The sequence below is a fragment of the Coloeus monedula genome, assembly GCF_965178545.1.
Source record: "Coloeus monedula genome assembly, chromosome: 2".
NCBI lineage: Eukaryota > Metazoa > Chordata > Aves > Passeriformes > Corvidae > Coloeus > Coloeus monedula.
The window spans coordinates 11,703,604-11,726,992 of record NC_138782.1 but is presented as its reverse complement, the minus strand read 5'-3'; the positions used below and the strand labels follow the sequence as shown (position 1 = coordinate 11,726,992).

The following is a 23,389-nucleotide window of genomic DNA, read 5'->3' as shown; positions in this document are numbered from 1 at the left end:
CTGATTTAAAAGGTCAAATGGAGATGAAAATATTTGTTTGGTACTTCTAAGCTGCAGACGTGCAGGGTTTGACTGACAGTTTTGCCACAACAGGTACAACCACTTGATGCAGCAAGGTGAGGGGCTGACTTGCTTTCTGAACAACCTGGTGACACTGGAAAGGAAGTCACAGACTTCCATGTGGCTAAAGTAGGAACTGCTCAACCACTCCCAGCTTCAAGGCACCTGAGCTGCTGGTATGTGTAACAAAACTCCAGCTGGAGAAAGAAACAAGTACTTCTCACCACAGGAGAAAAGAAAGAAGGAAAGAAGGAAAGAAGGAAAGAAGGAAAGAAGGAAAGAAGGAAAGAAGGAAAGAAGGAAAGAAGGAAAGAAGGAAAGAAGGAAAGAAGGAAAGAAGGAAAGAAGGAAAGAAGGAAAGAAGGAAAGAAAGAAAGAAAGAAAGAAAGAAAGAAAGAAAGAAAGAAAGAAAGAAAGAAAGAAAACTATGACCTCTAGTAAGAAGAAACAATGGTACGAAAGTAAAAATGGATATTGTGAAGAAATCATTTCAGTCCTTGCTTTTAGCATTAAAAATAATAAAAAAGCACCTCTGTGGTGGTTACTTACAAGCTTCAGCAGTGATTTGGAAGCCGAAGTGCAGTTACTGGTTAGCTCCTCACTGGACTTCAAAAATACACTACAAACCTCTTGGCTTGCTTGTCTGTACTGATGCTCCTGTTTGGAATGTACTCCTGGCTTGAATCTTTTAGAGTTGCAGCAAAAATTGCTATGGGCAGCATCTGCTCTGTGATGCTGAGCACTGAGTGACTTGGGTCAGAGGAATAGGACCAGCTGGAGCTTCTGGGGTATAATAAAGCCTTTACAGTTTTCTCTTTGGTGTAGCTGGGGAATAGGGGTTTTTTTACAGAGATTCATTATTGATGCTGTGATCATGCATCAGAAGCCCTCCTTGTGTACTGTTTTTCCTAGAGATGATTAGCAAAAAGCTGCTAAGCTTACCTTTGTCAGGTTGAATATGTATGACTTGTACAGAGAAGTTCATCTACTCTAATAGCCACTGAAAGGTGATACGTTTTCCTCCAAAATGTCTGCATTCCAGAAACTCAATACCTCTTCTCAGTTCAGTCATCATGTGACTTGGAAACATTTGACTTGGATCTTCTGGGTTTGGATCTGAAAGCCTTGCAGTGCAAAATGACTGGCAGTGTGGTTTGGTCTCTGTGTGACTTCCACACGGGACTGTGGTGTAGAATAGGCAGGAGGCTGCTGACTTCTCCACCCAAAAGGAGATTTGAGTCAATCTCAGCACTTGGGATCCAAGCACGGTTGTCTCCATCAGGAGGAAAAATTGGTAGTAACAGCCTGAAAGGGTTTTGTGGGCTTGTAACAAGCCAAGAGAGTATTACATGGACACACAGGGATTTCTTTTGCTCAGGTAGATGAGTTAGCAGACAGATGTATCCTACTTCTCAGCTGTTTCTGATGCCTCTTAACACAAATATCCCCACACTTCTATTTATTGTTGGAGAGGAGTTGTGGCTTGACAGGTCCTGGACCTGCCATTCCTTGATTTTGAAGGCCTGATCAAAGCCAGCTCAGGCTTCTCAGGTTTCAAGCTGTGTTCACATGCTCTGATATTTTTTCCTCTATAATTGAGGTTAAAAAAAAAAAAAAAAAAAAAGGTGGTAACAGGTTAACAAAAGTTGGGCCTGTTGCTGTGTTAGGATCAGGGAGTTGGTGACAGCTCATAGAAACCTTTAGCAAAACACAGGCCTGTGTTACAGAGCACTTGGGGTGCCCTCCTGGGGCAAACCAAAGGTGACAAACTTCTTCATTCCCCATCAGGTGATCCCTTACTAAAATTACAGTGGTATCCATACCTAGGCACACTAATCTTTCATTTTTTTGTATCAAGGGGTACAGAAATTCCCCAGGCTAAGGAGCCTCCCACTACAATTATCCGTGCTTCATCCAAATCTTTTCTGTGAGAGCTTGACCATGTTGCAGAAGAACTGCCCATGTAGAGGAAAGGCTATGTGGAGCCAGGGAGCTGCTTACAAGATTTTGTAGGGCCATCCACTTGAGCTGGGGACAATGGGAAACTGGCAGTGATGACAGGAGGGAAAGTCATGCAAGTGGCTTGTGTGATGATGAGAAGAGGCAGCTGGCACTGGGAGCTGGGGATGCTGGTCCAGTAGGTCACTGCAGCTGGTAGATGTCCATCAGCAAACTCAGATTTTTTTCTGAGGGAACCAGGGCTCTCTCTGCTCCCCCCCTCCCCTGCTTTTTAGGGGGAAAAGTTGAAAGTTTGAATTTACAATTGAAAATACAAGAGGAATATCGGTCAGCATAACATAGCCCTGAAATACATTGCCAAATTCTATGTATTGCACCCTGGTTGTAAAAGTGCTGAGAGGTCAGGACTTGCAGATTGCATCACCCTCGGAAAAGAGGCCTCCACCCTGAGAATGTGCTCTGTTCTCACTGTAATGTGAACCAGTGACTAAGTCACTGCAGCTTTGATTTTTATTTTCTTTCTTTTTCTTTTAGCAGCTTGGGGTTTTTTAATTAGAGGTCTCTGTTCCCATGCCTGCCAAGGTCAAGATCAAATTCTGTGATCCAGCCAGTAGACAAATAATGATGTGATGTAACTGCAGATAAAACAGTGTTCAATACTGAGAAATGTGAGCATCAAAAACCTCTAAGTAGGCAGCAAGCAATCTCTTAAAAATAGCTAATCTAAAAATAAGAGATTAGGGAGGCAGCACTCCAGAAGAGCAGTTAAGGAGCTTACATTGGAGACTAAGAACAGCTCTCTATCTGCAAAGTGTCTTTGCCTTTAGGCAATAAATAAGCCTTAGGCCAGGGGCAGGGTCTCTTCTGTATCTGCTCACTTGCAGAGCTTAAGGCAGTCTTAGTCCGATGCTTCATCCAAGGAATTCAGGGCTGTCTTCAGCTCACTCAGGAACACAGTGTATGAAATCGTGCTCCAGCAGGGCAGAGGTCTTGTGGGGTTCTCCTGCCTCAGCCCAAGCCCAAGGCTTCTGTTTACCTTCTCCTGAGCTGTGTGAGCACTGGAAATGGAAAAGCAGGCTGAGCTGCAGCACTGCCAGCCCTGGAAGCGGCATGGCTCTTCCTACTCCTAAAGGCTGGACTCTCCATACTTGTGGCAGGTCATGGATAAATGCAACTAGGACACCAGCAACACCAGCCCAAAGTCAGCAATAAGGCTCCAATCTCTTTAAACAAAAAACATTGCTGGCTTAAACCTTCCAGTAGCAGTGGGGGCTTTTGGAGCTGTGAGGATTGAAGTGGGAGGCCAGAATGATAATTTGCTCTTCCTTCTGAGGTGCTCATGTAGATTCATTGCACAACAGCATGTTCTCAGTGTTGGTGACACTGGATCAGGGCAGCTCATGTGGATATTCAAAATCCAGCTGAAGGCTGACCAGGCTGAGGGGAAGATCAGTTTATGCATTAGAACTTCACTCTGCCAGGTTTAGCTTTGCTTCTCTCTTGATCTTCAGCCTGGCAGACAATTTCCATCGTGCTTCTACTCTGCTGACAGCTCAGAAAAGGAAAGCCCAAACCCCTCCTCCTAGTGCTGATAGCCTCAAGCAGTGAAAAGAAGCTTTTCCTTTTGTTCTGGTATAACTGCCAGGCCTTCCAGGGAAACCAGCACGACTTTGTGAGCATTTCGCAGGAAAAAGCCCTGCCCTGCCCTGCCCAGGTGGATTTCTGGAGAATAGCTGGAGGCCAACATCTCTCTGAGCATATTCTTGCCACTTTCCATGAGCAGCATGTCTCTGCAGAGAGCTACAGCTCAACAGGGTCTCTCTCATGTAGGAGCACTGGCACAAGCCTGACTTTTGGAGGCATTTAGTCCTTTAGCTATGACTCACACAGAATGTGGGGATTAGAAGTAGACACACCTTGAAGAAACCTCACAGAGGGCCAGACTTCATCCAGAAATTATGGGAAAACGTGTAACTACTCCAAAAAAAACCCCCAAAGCCCCAATGTACCGCACCACAATATATGGGGCAGGGAGTAAGACTGTCAAATCAAGAAACACTGAATGGGACCAGAATGGAGCCTCCCTTTTAAGTTATAAAGATGCTCTCCTAGAATTGGTGGGTGAAATTAACACCAAAGCCATTGTCAAGTCTATGTCCTATGAGTGGGAGCTCAATTAAAGTAAAATTATATGCTCACAACTGCAAAAACTATTTAGAAGTTCCCTGAAACAATACAGTGGAGAGCTGCTGAGGGAGCAGATAATGCTGTGTGAGAGCAGAGGGTGATTTCTTTGGGCACTGTATAATCTCTGCCCTTCAGTTTCACTATTCATCATAACCCCATCTGCAGAACACCAGCCCTTTAGATCAAAGACCTTTACTTTTATCTGCATCTAGGAAAAACAGGGCCAATGTGGATGTATTTATCTCAGGTTACTTTTGAACTCTTTGATCCAATCTCTAACAGATTGATAGGTAATGATCTCAGAGCTGCTGTGCTTGTGGAACAAAAGCCTGCTACTGGTCAGGGAAAGTAGCAGTGTAGAATGCCAAGGGAGTGTGCTCAGCTCCTAAACACCGGAGGTCTTCCAGTGGAGAGAAGTGCATAATTACTGCAACTGACACTTCTTGTTGTATCTCCATGCTATATCAGGTGCTGGAAGATCCAGGCAAGAAGCCAGACTGTGACTGTTCCCCTGTGACTGTTTACTTCAAGTGAGGCTGGAAGCATCTTTTGGAAATTCCCCAAAGGCTCAACAGCATGAGAACATGACGTATCCTTGGTGAATATTTATGTGTGTACAGACTGATGAAGGTCCAGCTGTAAGAATTTCCATCCAGATCCTAGGAATACAAGAACAGGAAACTCAGACTCATGCTCCCTGCCAGAATCAAAGGAGTCCAGTTGCTGGCTGGTGTGTATAGCGACTAAGAAGCTGAAGAGACTGTTGATCACCAGCTTCAAGAGTGCAAGGGGATAAACAGCAGAGGATAAACCAATGGTTAAAGGGCTATTCTGCCCCAAAGCAAGACTGAGACATGAGCTTAGGTACTCCAAATGTCTCTGTTTTACATACATTGTTCATCAGGACTGCAAAGGGCAGCAGCCCAGGCAGAGTGATTGGGATGAACAAAACTCCTGGGCAGCAGGAATGCAAGGGTGTGGGTGTAGAGACTTAAATAGGAATGCAGAGAAAGAGGAGAAGTCTGGCAGAAGGAAATATGATGCTAGTTAAGGCAGACCCAAGTTGTGTTTGGGTACTCTTAAGTTAGAGTGCGTTTCATGTTTACCCCTGAGTCCCATAATGCTTTTGTTTTATTTTAGTGAATTGTGATGCCGAAGGGAGGAAATGAGGCCCCACAGAGCCCTACATCAGCATCCACGGTGCTAAAATCTTGTACGGAACAAGAATAATAGTGTTAGGTCCTAAAAAGCTTTCATTCAAAGTGGGTTCAAGCAGCTGCAGATGCCAAGGAGATAGCCCAAAAAAGAGGGGAGGTAATATCGATCAGAGAAGGCATGCTTCTGCACCCATTCTAGCAGAGGCTCTGAAAGGAGAGAGATAGGATTTGGTACAGGATTGTAAGAAAAAAAAATCCTGTTCCTGCTTGTACTGAAATATCCCCAACATTCACATTGCCAAGCCTTTGCCACAGTAAACTACTTTTTGAAGAGAGAGCCAGTTTCTCCTGAAATCACAAAATTCCAAGACACAGTATTAATACATGAACTGGCTATCATGGTTAGTTTAGTTTAGAAATGACACCTTAAAAAGTCAGACACCAGAAAAAGCAGGTCACAGCCACAGCAAGGGATTCATAAAAAAAAAAAAAAAAAAAAAAAAAGTCAATTTAATGGCATGTGGTACAGCAGAAAATAACATTTGGTCTTAGAAACTTCTTGTACCTCAGGGTGTTGACTGCAGCAAGTAAAAGGCTTAAACCTCTTGTTACTGAAGGAGGAAGCAAAAAGCATTACTTGTCTTATGGCCAGGGAAGAGAAGGCCAAGAGTGTTTTTGATTGCCTGGCTGACCCACTTTTTGTAATGTGGGTGACTGCTGCTCATAAACTTCACCTGTCTTGAAGAGAAGTACTGTTACCAGAATAGAGTTGATGGGGTTGGAGGAACTTGGGAGATGCCTGCGTTGACTGTGGGTGAGAAAGACAGGTAGGTTAGCTTATAAGTTAGAAAGACAGGTAAAATAGCTTATATGTTAACCCTGGTGTTAACCAGGAAGCTGAATCAGCAATCAGTCCTCTGTGATAGCTCAGTCCAAACTCTGAAAGGCATTAGCCCTGCCGTTAGCACTGCTTGGAGATAGTAATGACCAGGAGGGGTATTCCAGTTTAAGTGGAACTGACCCTTTAGAGGGAGGTCTGCTGGATTGAGTGATTGCCTTTGATGTGGCAGAACACGAAACACACAATGTCTTTTTATGTGGGCCTGAAAACTTAACTTTGGCAAATTTGGAGGGACTATAATACTCTTTAGAAGCTAACACAGCTGGATAAATCAAGGAGTTTTAGGGTAACCAATCTCTTCTTTTTTCCCCAGGTAAGCAAGTGTATTCCCACAGGTATGCTAACCCTGGTCTGGCCTTGGTAGGAATCAGGATGGATAATACAGCTTTTAATGTGTTTTGCCTCTGCATCTGAGCTGCACTTTCAATGCTGTACTGTGGTGTGCACAGAAAGGACACAGCTCTAGGTGAAGGAACGATGATCATGCAAAAAGTTATTTGAGAATGCCAGGTGTCTTATGCTGTATGGGATAGTGGGGTGGTGGAAAAGAGCTTTCCTTACAGCCTTTCTCTGCTTTTTGCTATTTGCAGTGTTGTCAGCAAGCAAACCTCGCTGGTCTGGAAGGAGTGGAGATGAGTTGCCAATTGCTGTTTCTCATCTCGTGGGCTTGAAGAGCTGTTTCTCACTCACACTGGCCTGAAGCCTATAACCACTCATTCCTGGGGTAACCACAAGAGGATTTTCCAGAGCAGACACCGCTAAAACACTGTCTGTAGTGCTTGAGGAAAGCTTCAGAATGGGAATCTAGGATGAAGCCTGATCCTCCATCTGCTTTAGTAACAATGTCTCGAGTTGGGAAGTAAAATGCATGCAATTCATAAATTTAAATATACCGATATTTTTTCTTGCTTTTAGTTCTGAGAACAAAGGACTACTTCATGGTGAGGAGTGAACTCAAAACACTGATATATAGACTACAAACTTTGGTTTAATCATCTCTGTTAATCAACAGAACAACCTTTGTAAATTCAACTGTGTAAAAATCAACCTTGTTCACGCCTCCCTAGCATCCCTTCAGCCCACTTCCTGGATTAGCTTCTATTCATTCAGCTGTTAGTCTGCTTTGAGGTATTAAAGTAACTTTGAGCTATTCTGTAAAGAAGGAAGTAGGCAGGCTCCCCCACAGTGTGACAGTGGGAAAGGACTGAAAAGAGATGAACGTGCAAGTTCTGCTGTTTTTGAAGACAGACTTTTTTTCTTCATGTTATGTGTTAGGTACTTAAGATGGTAAGTTGGCAGATACACGTTAGCTTCAATGACATGGAATTGTACATCTTGTACAATCTGGCCCTGAGACTGTCAGCACTGAAAAATCTCATTGTGACAGAGCTGCAATAGTCAGAAAATGTATTTCCTTTTCCCTAGTTATGACTCTCAACAGTCTGATCTTTGGTAAATGTCAAGTGTGGGTTTAATTCTGAGTTTCCTGGCTCTCATGTACCTTCCACTTTAACCAGCATCAGACATGACTGCTGGTATACTTTTATCGTGTGCTAAAAATAAGGCACTGATAAAAGGGACCGTAGTACACACTGAGAGACTTGCCCTAAGTACTACAGGCAAACTTAATCTTTTTGCTGATAACGCAGTTCATAAGGAATAAAGAAGTAGTCTACAATGTGTACACTACAGTGGTGGGGGTGCCAGCACTGCAGGACTTCCTCATTCTGGTGAGGGAGAGAAGGGAAATTAAGTTCAAAGAACTGGCTGTCCACCTATGGACAAATAGAAACTGGTAAGCTGTGTATGTTTGTCAGTAAGTACTATAGTTTCCTTGGCAGTTCTGTTGGCTGGAACTCCTTGCTTTTCCAGGAGCCAGTGATGTTCCCCACTGCCAGAGCTTTTGTAGTGGCAGAGACTTGGCATGATCCAGTGGGGTGAAATCACAGAGATGACTTCTCTGGATGCTGTAATAATTGCATGTGCTCCCAGAGCTAAATAAAGCAGATCTGCTGATGTTTTGCATTCCACAGCTCAGCTTCAACTCCAACCCCTGCAAGGAAATGAAGGGCTGGGGGGCTGCCTTCCAGGTCACAGAACTTCCCCAGAGGGATGGGTAGTTCTTGGGGACAAATATGACTGGCAAGAGTTAGCCTCGTACTAGAGCCGAGTTTAGTTACAGCTCAGGGTGTAGCTAGGTTTGCATCTCTACTTGTGCAGTGACCCCAAATGCCCAGGCCTGGTTCAAGAGAGGCTGTAAGGGCAAGGCAGAGTCACTGCTGTGCCTGAAACACGGATTCAAAGGCTCCCCCTGTGGACACCTTTCCCAGCTCAAGCCAGCTCACCTGCGAGAAAAACAAAGCCCTCTTGGCAGCCGCGGGACTTCCAATTTATTTTCTTCCTTTTAGTGACTTCCTCCTAAACACACCCGTTTGCCCGCAGTAACTCTGAAGTCCAAAGGCTTCTTGGAAAAAACTCCCAGCTCCTTTCCAGCCTCACTCACAGCGCGCGGGCCAAAGAGCTCAGCACTTGCTCCCGACTGCCTGCCCAGACGGTACCGGGGCGGATACTTGACCTCTCTCCTGGGGTGTCTGGCTGTGCCGTGCACACGCTGTCAGGCAGCACCGCACCCTATTCTCTTTGCTGGAGAAGTATCCAGCACGTGTCCGCGACACTCCCCGCAGCCCTGGTAAAGAGGGTCAGGATGTCTGTGTCGGTCCCCCGTAAATGTCCTTGTCACCATGCCTGCTGCGGCTGTGGCCGCACACACCGATCGTGCTGGCGCTGAAGTGATGCGGTGCCTCAAACTGAGTGAGGTTTGTACCCCGCTTCTCAGCAGGGCTTGCGAAGCTTCCACTCCGCCGCTGTTAAAACTCCTCGGTGGGAGCACATGGACATCCCCGGTGCACATCTCCTCCATGAGCTCCGTAAGCCCTCAGAGGAAGGCTTGCAGCTTATGTCCCGGGTGGGAATTCCGTGGGTTTTTTCTCGGCCCGCGCTATGATGTTTGCACCCTGCAGCCCCACGCTCACCCCCGCTCAGGGCTTTTGCAGGCTGCACCTTTGCCGGGCAGCGGTGTAAAGCGACCGAGCGCTGAGCAGCCCGGGACGGCATCCCGTGTGCCAGGCACGGGATAGCGCCACTGCCTAACCCCGCCAAAACCTCTCCCCTCCGAATTCACAGTGATAAATCCGAGCTAAACATGTTTTGAGGAAAACCTGGCAGGAAACATTTTGAAAACCACCCGCCCGCTTCCCACCCGCAGTCCCGCGGGGGCGGGCCCGGGGCCTGCGCAGCCGCTCTCGGAGCTCCGCTGAGGTGCGGCTGCTGCTGCTGCCCGGCTGTGTGTCAGCGCCGGCCCCCCGGCCCCGCAGCGCCCTGCTCGGGGCCCCCCGGTCCCGCCTGCCCCCGGCCGTGAGGCTTCTGCCCGCTTCCCCTCGCCCTTCGGCGGCCTCGGGGCTGGAGGGCCCTGGCTGGGCCCGGCAGCGGCGTGGAGGGCCCGAGGTGCGGCTGTGCGAGTGCGGCCCGGCTCGGGGCAGCCCTGCCGCGCTTTTGGCTTTGCCCTTATTTGCACTCCCTCCTCCCCCGAGATCTGGCTGCTCTTGGGCTGCTGCCGCGGCATTTCCCCTCAGGAAGCGGTGAGGGGGTGGGCGCAGCAGCCATGGCCAGGCCGTGGGGTGCTCCGGCTTTGGCGTGCACCATGCCCTGTGTCATTCTTGTTGCGCTTCTCTGCCAAGGAAGTGGTTTTTGAAATAATGCGCGAATGTTGCCTGCAGGAAAAGGGGAAGGAAACGCGGCCGGGAGGAAGAGAACCCCCTCACCTGCTGAGCAGGGCAGTCGGTAAGGCCAGTGCCTCACACCCTCCTGTATCCATCACATTCTGCAGCAATGCTGCCAGCCAGGCAAGCCTGTGCAGGACATGCCTTTGGGACATTCCTGGTAGCTGAGCAGTGCCACCGGGTGAGGGTGGCCTGGAAAAAAAATCCAGCGTCTGCCTGAAACTACATCTGTCCTGGTTGCTCACTGAAGATAATCGAGGTGGTAGTAGCAGAGGAAACAGGATTTGGGTTTTGTGAGCCTGTATTGTACTCCACAGGGTGGGTTTGGGGCCCTCTTAAAACACATTTCCCGGTTGAGGTTTGACGGAACAGGCTGTTGACATCAAGACACCGCTAGCTAAACCTGTTGGGGAAATACCTGCTCTCCACAGGAGGGAGGGAGGGTTGCCAGCTATTACTTGCTTCTCTGCTTGATGGGTTTTGAATAAACAGCCCATCTGGCAGCTTCTTGTAAAGAAAATCTTGTCTTTATTTCTAGGACGTACCGGCCCCTTTCCAGGAGGTCTCCACTGCTGTCGGAAGGTTCAAGGGCATAACTAGATGTGCTCTTTCTGATTCTTAGAAAAAACTTTTCCTCTGTACCAGACCCAACAAACAGTGGTGTATGTGATGACTGTCTGTTGATATTGGCTAGCATTACACTTTGGAAGGTCACCCTGTCCATCTGCCAGATCAGCTGGTGCAAAGCATCTAACTGACCTGTTTGTTTCGTTCCAGCAAGCTGAGGTCGACAAACCATGAAGAAAGAATAAAGGAATTCTGAAGCAGTAGCAGGCTGTTTGCTCCTGGACTTTGTCCAAAGGGACTGTTTGCACATCAGTGCTCTCTCTTACCAGGTGTGGTACAGAGGTAATAGTGAATCTCTTTCATTAGTCTGAAGGCCCAGGGCTGAGCCTTTTCTCACAAGCACCATCAGTTGTGGTCTCACCATCAGTTTTGGGGCTGGGACTGCTGTGTACTTGATTTAAGAGGACTAGAGGGAGCTAATCCAGAGGAAAACATTTTTTAAAGCTGCTTTGTTTTATCTAAACCTGATCAAAACATGGTTGCACATGTTGTTGGTCTTGTTGTGGCAAGACAAGGAAGGGGAGCAGCACAGGCAGAGACATCCAGGGCCACTGCAGCTCCCATCAATGACAGCCTTAAACTGCTGTGGTATCACACCAGCAGCTCCTATTACTGTAATTTGCCACTTGCCCTTGGAGGGATGGAGTTCATTGGCCTTTTGGTGTGGGTTTTTGTTTTTTTGAGGCTTTTTTTTCCAGACCCAGGATGAGAATAGGCAGTTTAGTTCTCTAAAATCCTTCTGTACTTAAAAGTAGCACACATCATAAACACAATATTTGAGGAAAGTTTTTCCTTCTATGTGTTCCTTATGCCCAGATCATTTATATTTTGGTACGTGAAGAGCAATGGAGGAGAAGTTTCCTTCTGCAGTTGTGTACTTTGTCTTGTTTTTAACCTTCCACTGCCTTTTTGCTGGAATCTTTCTCTGAGTGTACAGACCTGGAATCTTTCTCTGAGTGTACAGACCTGGAATCTTTCTCTGAGTGTACAGACTTTTCCTTCCAAGGCAAGGCAGCTGCTCTTCTCTGGTATCACAGCCATCATCTCCACTCTCTCCATCAGTGAGTTGGCCAGCATCTTGCAAAGGTCAGAGGTGTATCTTAGCTAAAAGTTTGCTCAGCACAGAAGCACCTAAGGAATGATGTTTTTTTAAAAAAAATCTGCATGGGGGTATTTATTTTTCAGTACTAATGCTTTATGGGGATTTCCTTGCCCACTGTGGCTATCACATTCCTTACTGATAATACCCCCAAGACAAGAATTTGTTGTCTTTATTTTATAGAAGAGAAGATGAATGTGAGCCTGCAGGGTCACAGGCCATTGCCTGACCACCAGATCTGGTTCCTCTGTCCTGTCACTCTTTACCAAAACAGAAGAAGCTCCTGCCTCACCAGGTTTTTTGCATTTCACTGCTCTTCTGCCCCAGCCACTCGTGTGCTGTGCTTGGAGCTGCTTTACTGGAGCACTTCAGTTCCGTCCTCTCCAAAAGAGTTGCCCGTTCACTGTAGCCCTTGATCTGGAGTTGGGTGGCACCAACGCTCTCTTGTTCTCCACCCAGCTGTGAGTTCTTCCCCTCTGTGGTGGTGGACTGGTTGAGGAAGCTTGATAAAAAGGTGTTCAGATGTGGGGATCCTTCAACCAAAGCTTTCCAAAGTGTTGTGCACAGATTATACAATACGGCCACCCTGGTGTCTCCACACCAGGAAGTGTTTGCCATCCCTGTGAGATTGACAAGTTTTAAGATGCTTTTTCTTGCTGCTAGTGAACACAGCCAGGAGGGATGGGTTTCACTTGAGACTTGTAGCAGCATCAGTGGAAAAGGACCCTGTAGAACATGTTTCCTTTTAAATGGCACAGATGGGATACCCTGATGGGAATATGCTCCATGGCTTCCTAGTTTTGGGGCCCGAGACTGTACGTCTGGGAAGCCTCTAGGAAAGCCAGATTTATTGTGGACTCCGAATTGTCCTACTTAAGGCTGAGGGCTGTTGTCTGCTGTTGTTCCTCCTTTACATCTTTGTTATTTTCTCAGTTGAAGTATGATTGTACTAGAACAGCTCCTCTCATCTCATAAAGCAGTACAAAAATGTCAGATCGTTTGTGTTGACTTCTGCTTAGATTTTCATGCTCTAAAAACCTGGCTGAGTCTCATTTCTGTCTGCAGTGGGACCATGGAAGGAAAGGAGACGTCACCAAGTCACACCTCAGAGAGCAGCATTTTGGACCTCCCCTCTGTTTGTGACCTAGCAGAGCACTTTCTGCCTCCACACAGCTCTGAAAACAGTGAGGAGCTTTATCCTTCTGGGGATGTTTTTCCCTCTCCACCCACAGGTAACAGCTTCTGCTTTTCCACATGCTCTTACTTTAGCCAGTGCTTCATCTATGTAGGCAGTGTGTTGCTTGACTGAGTCACTGCAGTCTGGTACTGGTGCACCTGCCTGTCATAAAACATAATTTTACCAGAACTACTGTCTGCTCCAGCTGGACAGATACAGTGGGAACTGTGGGATGATGGGACACAGGAGAGGAGCTCAGATGAAGCTGTCAGCTGCTAATATTCTGCAACACTCTTTGTATTTAGTGTGTTCTCAGAAGGACAACTAACAGAGTAATCCTTCAAGACATCAGGAGTAAACACTGTCTCAAATTATCCTAGTCAGTAGGAAGAGTTTTTAAACCTTTCCTTATGTTTTTCATGTTCTCATCATGAGCTCAGGATGTGGCCTTGTTACCCCATTGCTTCAATAATAACTATTTGCTTGTGCTAATGACAATAGCATGGTGAGGACTGCTTCAGTTCAACTCTTGTGAGACAGCAGTTTCCTCACTTGGAAGAGGACTGGTTTCTGCAGAAGTAACATTTTAGGTCAGCCACTACTCGAGGTTCTTAGAAGTACATGGTGTAAATGGTATATCTGAGAAGATAAGGGACAGCTGGCAAGAAATGTGAAATCAAAATGTGCTGGCCCAGTGGCACTTCTTGCCATATATTCATGCTGGCTGGAATAAAGGTCCTAGTAATTATATTTAACATTGGAAGCGAAATAAGTTCTTGTCAGCAAATAGTGCATGGAGAGGATTTGTCAAGACACCTGAGCAGGTTAAATGTCACTGACAACATTTCTAGTTGCTTTAGAATCTTAAGTAGTGTAAAAGGAGGCTTTGGCTCCTCTTCTTACTCTAAAGTGGTTTTCTGTGGCATGCTTCCAAGAAATTAGCTTGAAATTCAACAGGAGAGTTTCTTCCAGTGGGAATTCCACTATTTTCATGCTAAACAGGTAAGCAGTGGCATCTACCAACTGATCTCTCTCAGCTGATGTTGACTGCTTGCCTGTGCAGTTGCCTTCAGCTCTAGGTGTGGGACATCCAGAACTGTAATGGAATCTGCCAACAGCAGATACCAAGCCTTGCTTTGCTTTTGTTGTGCAGACCAGGAAGCCACATGTCTTATGTTAATAATAATAATGGGGATTTTATGCTGTTAACCTCTACTTTAAACCACAACATATATCACATTCCATGATCCATGTTGCACTAGAGTAATAGTGTGACTGGTTTGAGGTTTTGCTTTATTTTAGTGCATAAGAGTGGTGACCAGCACTGCAAGGAATGTCCTGAGCAAGCCTTTTCCGCTGTCATGGGAGAGGAGGATGGGGAAGCTCCTCTGACAGTGAGACAGGCTGGAAGGCATTTGTCTGCTCAGGTTTCACAAGCCCTGTGTCGCAGGTATGAAGCAATCCTGGGAGCTGTGGGGCAGTTCCTGGGATGTGTTGCTCAAACACCATTTAGTGTAGCTCAGGGCAGCTGGCCTTGATTGCTGTGTTGAATGGGACACATGGAATAACTGCATGACCACTTGGCAGTCCCAGGAATGTCTGAGGCTTAGTGGGAGCGACAGGTGCGGAAATGACAGCGCCGGGTAACCTGTTTGTGGTGCCTGTGTGGAGTACGCAGCTGAAGCTCAGCACCAAGGTATGCTGAGAGGCCACATCCTGCCTCCTTGCTGACCCCAGCACCCCCTGGTGCCAGTGTGGGGTCCAGGTGTGCTGAGGAGGGCAGATGAGGCCCATGAACCCTCCCATTCATGGCTTGTAGAGACTGCTCACAACTGAAACCACTGAGCAATAACTGTGGGATGCTCCCTGTGCCCCTAGAGTGAAATAACTCAAGTGTCACAGCATGACCAATGAATGCTCTGAACATCTTGGTTCTTTTCTCTTCATAGAGAAACTTAAACTCTCTCTTTTGGTTCAAGTTCGGCATTCAAATCCGTTGAGATTGGCCAGTATGGCAGAAGAGACAGGAAGATGGTTTTAGAAACATCTGCCCGGATCAGATACTCCTGGAAGAGCAAGTTCTGTCAAATGTATCTTGGGAAAGGAGCTCTTTTGCTCGTTTGTTTTGTCACAAGACATTGAAAACTGCTGCTGTGGCACAGTGTGAGTGAGGGGAGTGGCAGTGGCTGTAGGTTGCACCTCCACAGTATGACCAGAAGATTGCAGATGGATGAGGATCTTCCTTAGTGATTCAAAAGCATTTCCAAAAGGCCGGTAGGTCTCTGGGAATGTGGCAACTTCTTAGGAATGAAACAGGCTGACAGGCTGTGTTTTCTGTCATCTGCCCCATGAACTGGGCTGAGACTGACTAAAGTACCACACCATCAGTGCCTCAGGAGCTGGAAGTGGTCATGGGGGTATTCCCGCTGCCTGAGTCATCAGTAACAGGTTTTATTAGTCTAGAGAGGCTCCATCACTTTTAATAGCAGAAGATAGAACTCATTAGCCATGAATACAGGGCCTCCTGAAAGCAGGCATCCCTAGGCAAGAAAACAGTAGTCCTGTAGGATTATTACTAAATCTCTAAAATTGTTTGTAAATGAGTGCTTTTATGATTTGTGTGGGAATGAGGGTTCTACTCTTTCAACAAACATTCATACTTTTAGCTTATTGTCATAGTGAGTTCAAGTGTCTAAGTGGTGATAGACTGAGAAAATTAAATGGGATCAGTGAACACTTCAGTATGCTTCATCTTTTTTTATTCCATACTGGAAAATAATTTTTAAAAATTTAATTGTTTATCATTTTTTTAGTCACTCTGTTGCTCAGTACACCAGGAACACCTTACCACTTCCTCTGGATTAAGAAAAGTTGCCAGCAAAAGTTCTTACTTGGCAGGCAGCATTCAGGTGTATGTGTGGGAAAGCCTTAAATTATTTGGATTAATATGTCCTAGGAAGCAAATAAAGGTTGTTTCCAAAGAAATAAATTACTGGCAATGTGACTTTTCATGTAGGGCACTGAACCAGAGCATACCAGGGACAGTGGAAAAAAACTTTACCTGGAAAAATTGCAACTTAAAAATTAAGTGCTAAACAACAGATGTGGTCTACAAATTGGTAGGGCACAGGGTTCTGGGCTCTGCCCATGCTCTGTGGTCAGGCAGAACTGGGTTTGCCAGTGCAGCTCTGGAGTAATTCTACTAAATTTGGAGGCAGCATTTGAGAGTTCAGTTGTGGAACCATGCTTGGGAGACTGCCTGTCTGAAGCCTGGGCAAAACTCAGTCCCATCTCCCTTCATGGCCCTGCCTAGGGCTTGTAATCATGGGCAGATTGTTTGTCCTGTAGTCTCTGCCTTCATTGCTTTTTCTTTGTAATGAAAAGCAGTGGAAAAGCTGTGTCCTTAGGAAAATGGATGGATAGACAGGGTCACCCAGTGGAAGAAAATGGGGTGTCACAGGGACAGAGAAAATAAAAGAAGGGTGACAGTAGGAGAGAGAGGATGATACTGGAGAGATGGGGTGGTGAAGGTAGACAGTTTCCTGTGGGCTTGAAGAGACCGTCAAGTATCTAAAAGCTGGCTAGCTTTTTTTAAAAAAAGCAGAATGGATTAAGGCCAGTTTGGGAGGATAGAGGTGTTCAACCTTTGCCTCTCCAAAAGCTGTAATCTGTTCCTGCAGTTTGTTTCAAGTTTGAGTCCAGGCTTATCTTTAGTTATTTTCCATGGACTTCCCTGACCTCTGTAATGCAGCGAGAATCCCAGGCTGCTCCTGGCCGTGCTTATTATTCCTGGTTGATCCTTAGTGTTGGTACACAGTGAGAAGTCAGCTCAGGGAACTGGCCCAGCTTTCTGGGCAGCCATGTGAATATTTGTGTGGATGAAGTGGGGACAGCTTCTCTTCCTGGCAGCAGCACAGGTACAGCCAGGATCCAGTGCTCTGTAGCATGTCCTGGCTTTCACATGGGATTACAGCCTTTTCAGGATGGTGGTTTCTGAAAAATGTGGTGTTGGACTATTAATCTCTTCTCCCTTGTGGGGACCCAGGCTGTAGGTTCTGTCTGATCAGTTGTGGGGTGTTGTAGGCTTTCTTCAAAACCAACCCATTTGGAACAAGTCGTGAGAGCCTGGGGGAAATGGGACAGACCATTTCACTGGAGACCCACTGGTTTGGGCAAATCAGTGAGCCTGAGCCACAGCACTGCTACTGAACTTCCCACTCAAATCAAGGGGACATCTATCACAACATTATCCCAGTTTAAAGAGCATGATTTTTGGACTGTTCTGATTGCTTTCTGGGTGTTCAGTCAACCAAACAACTATGTTCAAACAAAGATTTTCGACAGAGATTTTCAACTTCAGTCGAAACTACCTCAGTAGCTGTCAGTTCTATTGGGATTTCTCTGGAAAAAAATGCTACCTATTCCCAGTGAGTTTACATGCCCAGTTTTGCAGTAGGTTGCTGTGTCTTTTATTAGCAGCTGAGGAGTGCTGCTAATGTTGGCACATGTGTTCCGACTCGTCCTTAAATGCTCTCTCCTTTCTACCATGTCCTCTGGCCGGTCAAGAGTTACTTAATCTGTTTTGCAGAAGTGGGTTTGTGTTTCCTGAAGAAGTCTGGCATGACCTGTGCTTTTCCTGTATGGGAGCTGTTCACAAGTGTTGACGTAGAGGCTGAAAATGAAAGGAGCGTTTTTGTCACGTCAGCAGCAACCTTTCAGGGCTGGCTTTTGGTGGGTGCTGGGAGGTTCAGTTCAGCCCAGAGCTCAGTGCTCATTACTTGGTGTAGAAATTACAGCTTGGCTGTCTGAGCTACCAAAGCAGTGCTTTGGCTCACACTGCTGCCAAAAGTTGCCAAATTTCCAAAATGGCTTTTTTTGTCTGGCTAAAGACTATAGTCTCTTTAAGAGGGCTGTGTAACTTAGCAGATCTAAAATGCGTGATATTTTAAATCATTTTCAGGCTGAGCTGGAGCTGAGCTAAAAGGGGCTCATAAATGCACTCCAGGTTAGATACAGAAACTTCTGATAGTCTCCTTTGCCTAAAAGATATAGATCACACTGAGAATATTTTCCTTTTTTGGTTTGCTCTGAAGGTGAAGGCGAGCATGCTCTTCAAAGGTGCTTTGGGATGTGCAGAGTCTTCTCTGACTGCAGGAAGCTAACACTCGAACCCACTTGAGCTTGAACTGTGGTCCCAAACAACAGAACTAATTGTTATTAACAGCAAAACAACATAATTAAATCTTTTTTTAAACCAGTGTGTTGGTTTGAAATTGGTTAAACACGGTGCTTAACTGCATTGGCCTTGAAGAACATGGTCCCTGTTTTGGGAATTGATTTCCTGCTGCCCTCTAGTGCTCAATGTTACCCATTTCTGATTCCACCAGCCTGGCAAGCGTAAAACTTAAGAGGGCTGCTGGGTTTTTTAAGTGATGATTTTTAGTCAAGTACACACTCAAGTATGATCAAAATGCTAGATTTTTCTTAGACTCGAGTCTTATTAAGAAGAAAAAGAAAGGTAAAATGTTTCAAATGATATTAATTTTGTATAGATGGTGTGATCCAGTGGGGCAGTGGGCTTGAAGTCATGCAGCTCCACTGAAGTTATGGACAGGCTCTTCAGTGGGTGACTGCATGGCTCTGGTGAGTTTGGCATCATGAACCCTCCGAGCATCTCTTTGTGGTCCAGTTGTGTTGAGCACTGGATGAAAAGGCAAGGTGGAATTTATAACACCTCACATAAAAGGAATACAGGGAAACTGCACAACACACAAAATAAAGCACTGGGCCCCATTGAGTCACTGAAGGTCTTAGATCTTGTGTAAATTAATTTTTCAGGGATGGGCTACGTAAAGCATCCAGACAAAAATAAATCCTAGAACAGAAAAAAGGAGTGCTTTATGCTTCACAGTCTGAGGAAGAAAAGTAGTCCTTTTTTTAGGAGAATTAGAGCTCTATGCATACATCAGTAAGGGAAAGAACTAAGACATGTGCCTTGTCTTTTAGACTTTAATGCTTCAGAGTACCTCTGTGTTCTATGAAAGTGAACAGTTTGTATTAAACCATTAATAATTAGAACTCAACTACAGAGAAAATGCTTCAGTAGCAGAGACAGGGAGTTGTACTTATGCACTGAAGTTGTCTGGTCAGATCCTGTGGTTCTGTGCATAAAGGGGAGCTTGGGAGTTTGTCTCTTGGGAAGGAGAATTTGTTTTGCTTCTTATTATCCTGCTCTGATTTTGATTGGTAATCAATTAATTTAATTTCCCCAAGCTGAGTCCAACATGATGGTATTCAGTGAGTGATCTCTCCCTGTCCTTATTTCAACTTGGGACCCTTTTGTTGTATTTCCTCACCTCTGTCTGGTTGTGGAGGGGAGTGTGGCTTTGGGGGCATCCAGCCAGGGTCACACCACCACACCATCAGTGCCAGACACTGGGACCTGTCAGGCACACAGAGCTCTGTCAGCCCACTGGTGGCACTGGGAACTTTTAATATCACCTTGCTCTGTCACTGTAGTGTAAGAGTCCCTGTGGGCCATTTCTTCCTTACCTTTATCTAAAGTGTCATTCCAACCTGGGCTTTTAGTTCTCTCATCACAGGTGTCAGTGTTTGTCCATTGCTGTGACCTAATCCAATTCAGACTGCAGTAATGTCATTATGGCAATTGTTCCTAAAGTAGCTGTGAGGCAGCTTTGTACATGTTTGTGCCAATGCTGTTTTATCTTACCAGGCCAGTGCTATTTTATCTTACCAGTGAGCATTAATCTTGAATGAAAAGGAATTAAATCCTGTAAATAAATGTCAAGAATTTGTTCAATGGGCAAGAATGGACAAGAGTTTGTTCAATTCTTTATGAATCGTTTTTCATCCTCTTAAGTGCAGATGTGGAGTCCTTTGAGATGAAAAATTATAATTGGGAACATAAGCTGTTCAAATATGTGTTTTACAGGGGAATAATAAATTCAGCCATCATTTGCAACCACTATGATGCCATTAAATATTATAGGAACAAAGAGTTTCTAAGATAGTACAAGAAGACCTCAGGAGTTCTTCCTGACCAAGACAGAGACTGGTATCAGGCTGGGATGGTGGTGTTTTCGGGAAGCCAGATGCTACTGGCTCTGTGAAGCTGCAAAATACAGTGCAGACATGGCTGAAAAGCTGCTCCTTGCTTGGGTTCCTCCTTAATGGGTGCTTCCCTGGGCTTCCCCATTCTGGAAATATTGGTTTATCACATATGTAGTGTGAAGTTTCTTCTGTGCTTGAAGCTGCTTTGGTAGTCCTACTCAGCTTTTTCAAAACAATGATCTCTGCTCCTTGCCCCTGGAAGTCATCAGTGGAGGTGGGTCTATCCCCAAGCAGCTGGATGCTGGATGTTGGCACTCAGCTGATGCTGCTGGAGGCAGCAGAGTGGCTACTGGATAGTGACCCTGTAAAGCAAAGGTTCACCTGGGGTGGCTGTCTCCACTATACTGAACTCCTATCTGAAACAGATTTGCCTGTAAATTGTCTTTAGTTGGGCCCCCGAATTTTCAGGGAAAGACAGTGTTAACAGGTCTGTGTGGCGTCTGGATAGCCAGCATGGGACCCATGGCATGGGACAATATTTCAGCAAATGGATGTCATTCCTCGTTAGTCCCTCAAGAGCATGACTCCAGAATGCACTAATGGCCATGATAGCAGTTTCACACACTGGTGTTGGTGCCCTTCCATTTTTCTGTGTATGGCTGCAGGGGATACACTGAGTGCCGCAAGCCACGGGGTCTGGCTACAGGCAGACAGATCAGAGATTCTTATTTTCTTGGGACAGGTATTTTAGTGCAAAGCTGTAGTGGAAATTCTTCAAGTTCCATTTTTTTCTGAAAGGGATAAATGCTTTGTTTGGACTCATCAGTGCCATCTCGCCCATGGACTGCTTTTACCACCTGCTTCTTGCTTAGGTGCTGGCCTTGAGCCATTTCCTTCTCACAATCAGATTTGGAAGCACAGGCTGATCTTGTAGAGATCCTCATCTGCTTCACTGCCCAACTCAGTTGCCTTTAGCGTTATTGTGGCTCTGCAAAGGTGCTGAAGTGCCAATAGAAAGGGTATGGGTTGAATGAAAGTGCAGGATTCAGCAAAGGGAAAGAGGAAATTAAACTGTCAGGTTGAGGGAGAGGTCAGAAATCCTGTGCAAAAGGGGTTTTGTTGTTTAATCACTAAGTTTGATTAACTCTGTCATTATTTTGGAGCTCAGGAGCTCTGGGAACAATCCCTGACATAACTTGTAGGTCTGGACGGGTATGGGAAGATGAATAGCAGTGACATCTCCATTGATGCAGAGAATATTGTGCATGTGTGTGTGAGCTCTTTACCCATCACCTGGGGTTACCATGTTAGCTTCAATACATTTCCTCTTTCCCAGGCAAGTGATGTTTTTATGTGCTGAATTCCAAGATAACCTTCCACAGATGCTTCTTACCATTGAGAAGTGGCTATTGATAAGTGTTACTTGTGTTGTGTTGGGTCCAGGTGTCCATAAAGTATTTCTCCAAGCAGTGTGCAGAGTTCTGGGAGAATGTCCCCTGCTTTCCTGCTGTACTGGTGAATTTGTGTGCACTTGTGTCTAGACAAGGATAATATGAACCAGATTTCAATGTATGTGTGAACAGTCAGTGCTAGGCAAAAAAAGAAGTTCACTTTGCTACTGTGGAGAAAAAGGTTTGGTTTCCTTTAAAAATAAACAGCCCACAGAAACCTTTAGGATGTGCTTTTAGCTTTAAAACTATGCAAGAGGTTTGCATTAAAAGATTCACAGACATGAGAGTTACACAAGGGACAAAGACCACAGAGGAGAATGGGAACACAAAGGAGTTGGACTACAGCTCCTGCAGATGCTCCTGTAGAGTGTCCAGGTTAGACTTGTCACATTTTTCTTTCTGCTTTTAAAAAGAGAAGCATCTTTTGTAGGAAACAATTTCAGTGAAACTCCCAATTTTCCTTAACAGCTGGAGAAGAGAAGCTACAAAGCAGTGCTGAGTCTTGTAAGCCATGGTAGTAACTTTTCTAACAAAGTACTCCAATAATGCAGTAATAGCAGTTGTGAACCATCCTCATGTGTGCATGAATTGTTCTGTTTACTTTGGGGGGCAAGAACTGCTGTACAGCTGAAACACCTCCACAAAATGCTTTATTTTTTCTTGGGGAGTAAAAAGGAGAAAGGGAAGTACATGCTGTGAATCCTTAGTAATTGAAATAACTGTGGAAAGCTGCAAAGGGCTGTGGCTGTTCCTGTTGCCTGGACATGTGTTCATGGCATCTTTCCATCAATGTTAAGATTTTGTGTGGGACTCCAAAGATGGTGCCTCCTTTCTTGTATAATAGAGTTGCTCTTTGCAGCTTGGTATTATGGTTTTGTTGTAGCGCAGATGATTCAAGAACGACCCAAGATCATTGGGTGTCTGTGTTGATCAGCCAGCAAGTGACAAAACATGGAATGCCTGTGACAACATCGTTATGTAAAACCAGTGTTACCTTCCCCTGCTGTCTGCACAGCCTGCCTTGGTGTCTCAGCTCTATCACTTAGGTGTGGATGGTAAAGATCTGTGAAAGTGCCTTAAAAATGCCAATCTAATAATGAGGGATATCAGGCTAGGGCAGAAAAAATGGGCAAATTGGCTTGGAATGCCATGTTGAGGCCAACCTGTGCCAGCCCACCGGGATATTTTTTTGGTACATGGTGCTGTGGAGTCACCCACATTAGCATCAGCACTTGGGGAAGAAGTACAGTTGCACTGGCCTGAAGTGCAGCTGTACTGGAGGCAGAGAGCCCTGGTAAAATGATGGTACAGAGCTTGCAGTAAACTCTGAGCTTTACACGTTTGTTCAGATGCTCTGGGACATCCCACTTCCAGTCCAGCTGTGAGTGGTGTTTGTGGTTTGAGGGCGATTTGATGCTCTGCTTATACACAGCACATAAATAAGACATGGCACTCCTCAAGTCTCTTTAAAACCTCTTCTTTTCATTCCTCTATTAGTAAGATTTTAACTTTTTTTTTTATCCTGGTCTCATTCTAAATATAGGGGTTTTGTCTTGTCATTTATCAGATTGACCTGTCCTGATACACAAAACACCGAGGACCCAAATTTTGGGCACCAGTGATCATATATGCACAGCCTGAATTTTTTATTTTCACTGGGAAGCTTTCCTTACATTTAGCTCTCAGTCATTCAAATGTTTTTTCAGGTATAACCTGTGACCGTGTGGTAGAAAAATCATCTGGAGTTTATTGGACCCAAAAGGCTCTGCACTGGCAGTTGTTGAAATGCAGCAGCAGAAAATAAGATACATCTGCCCTGATTGCCGTGGCCTCTTGTTGCCTCTGAATTTGTTCCCTGAATTTGAAGCTTCTTTAGGAGCTGCTGTGAACTGGCAGCAGGAAAACACATTTAGGGAATCCT

The 23,389-nt window shown here is 45.5% G+C and overlaps 1 protein-coding gene across 10 annotated transcripts in view; it reads left to right on the top strand.

Annotated features, from left to right (window-relative positions):
• The first annotated feature begins 9,629 nt into the window (after window positions 1–9,629).
• The window catches only part of CHGB (chromogranin B), a 53,659-nt gene continuing 39,899 nt past the window's right edge, over window positions 9,630–23,389 (top strand). The window contains exons 1-6 of one of the 10 annotated variants that reach the window (XM_082301326.1): window positions 9,630–9,768; window positions 10,041–10,104; window positions 10,821–10,952; window positions 11,487–11,756; window positions 11,953–12,064; window positions 12,835–13,001. In XM_082301326.1, coding sequence (XP_082157452.1) covers window positions 11,961–12,064; window positions 12,835–13,001 — 271 coding nt within the window. In that variant the 5' untranslated portion in view covers window positions 9,630–9,768; window positions 10,041–10,104; window positions 10,821–10,952; window positions 11,487–11,756; window positions 11,953–11,960. Of the gene's footprint in view, window positions 10,105–10,654; window positions 10,706–10,820; window positions 10,953–11,486; window positions 11,757–11,952; window positions 12,231–12,834; window positions 13,002–23,389 lie in introns of those variants that run through there. The other 9 variants (XM_082301316.1, XM_082301328.1, XM_082301327.1 and 6 more) reach the window with 9 other exon arrangements.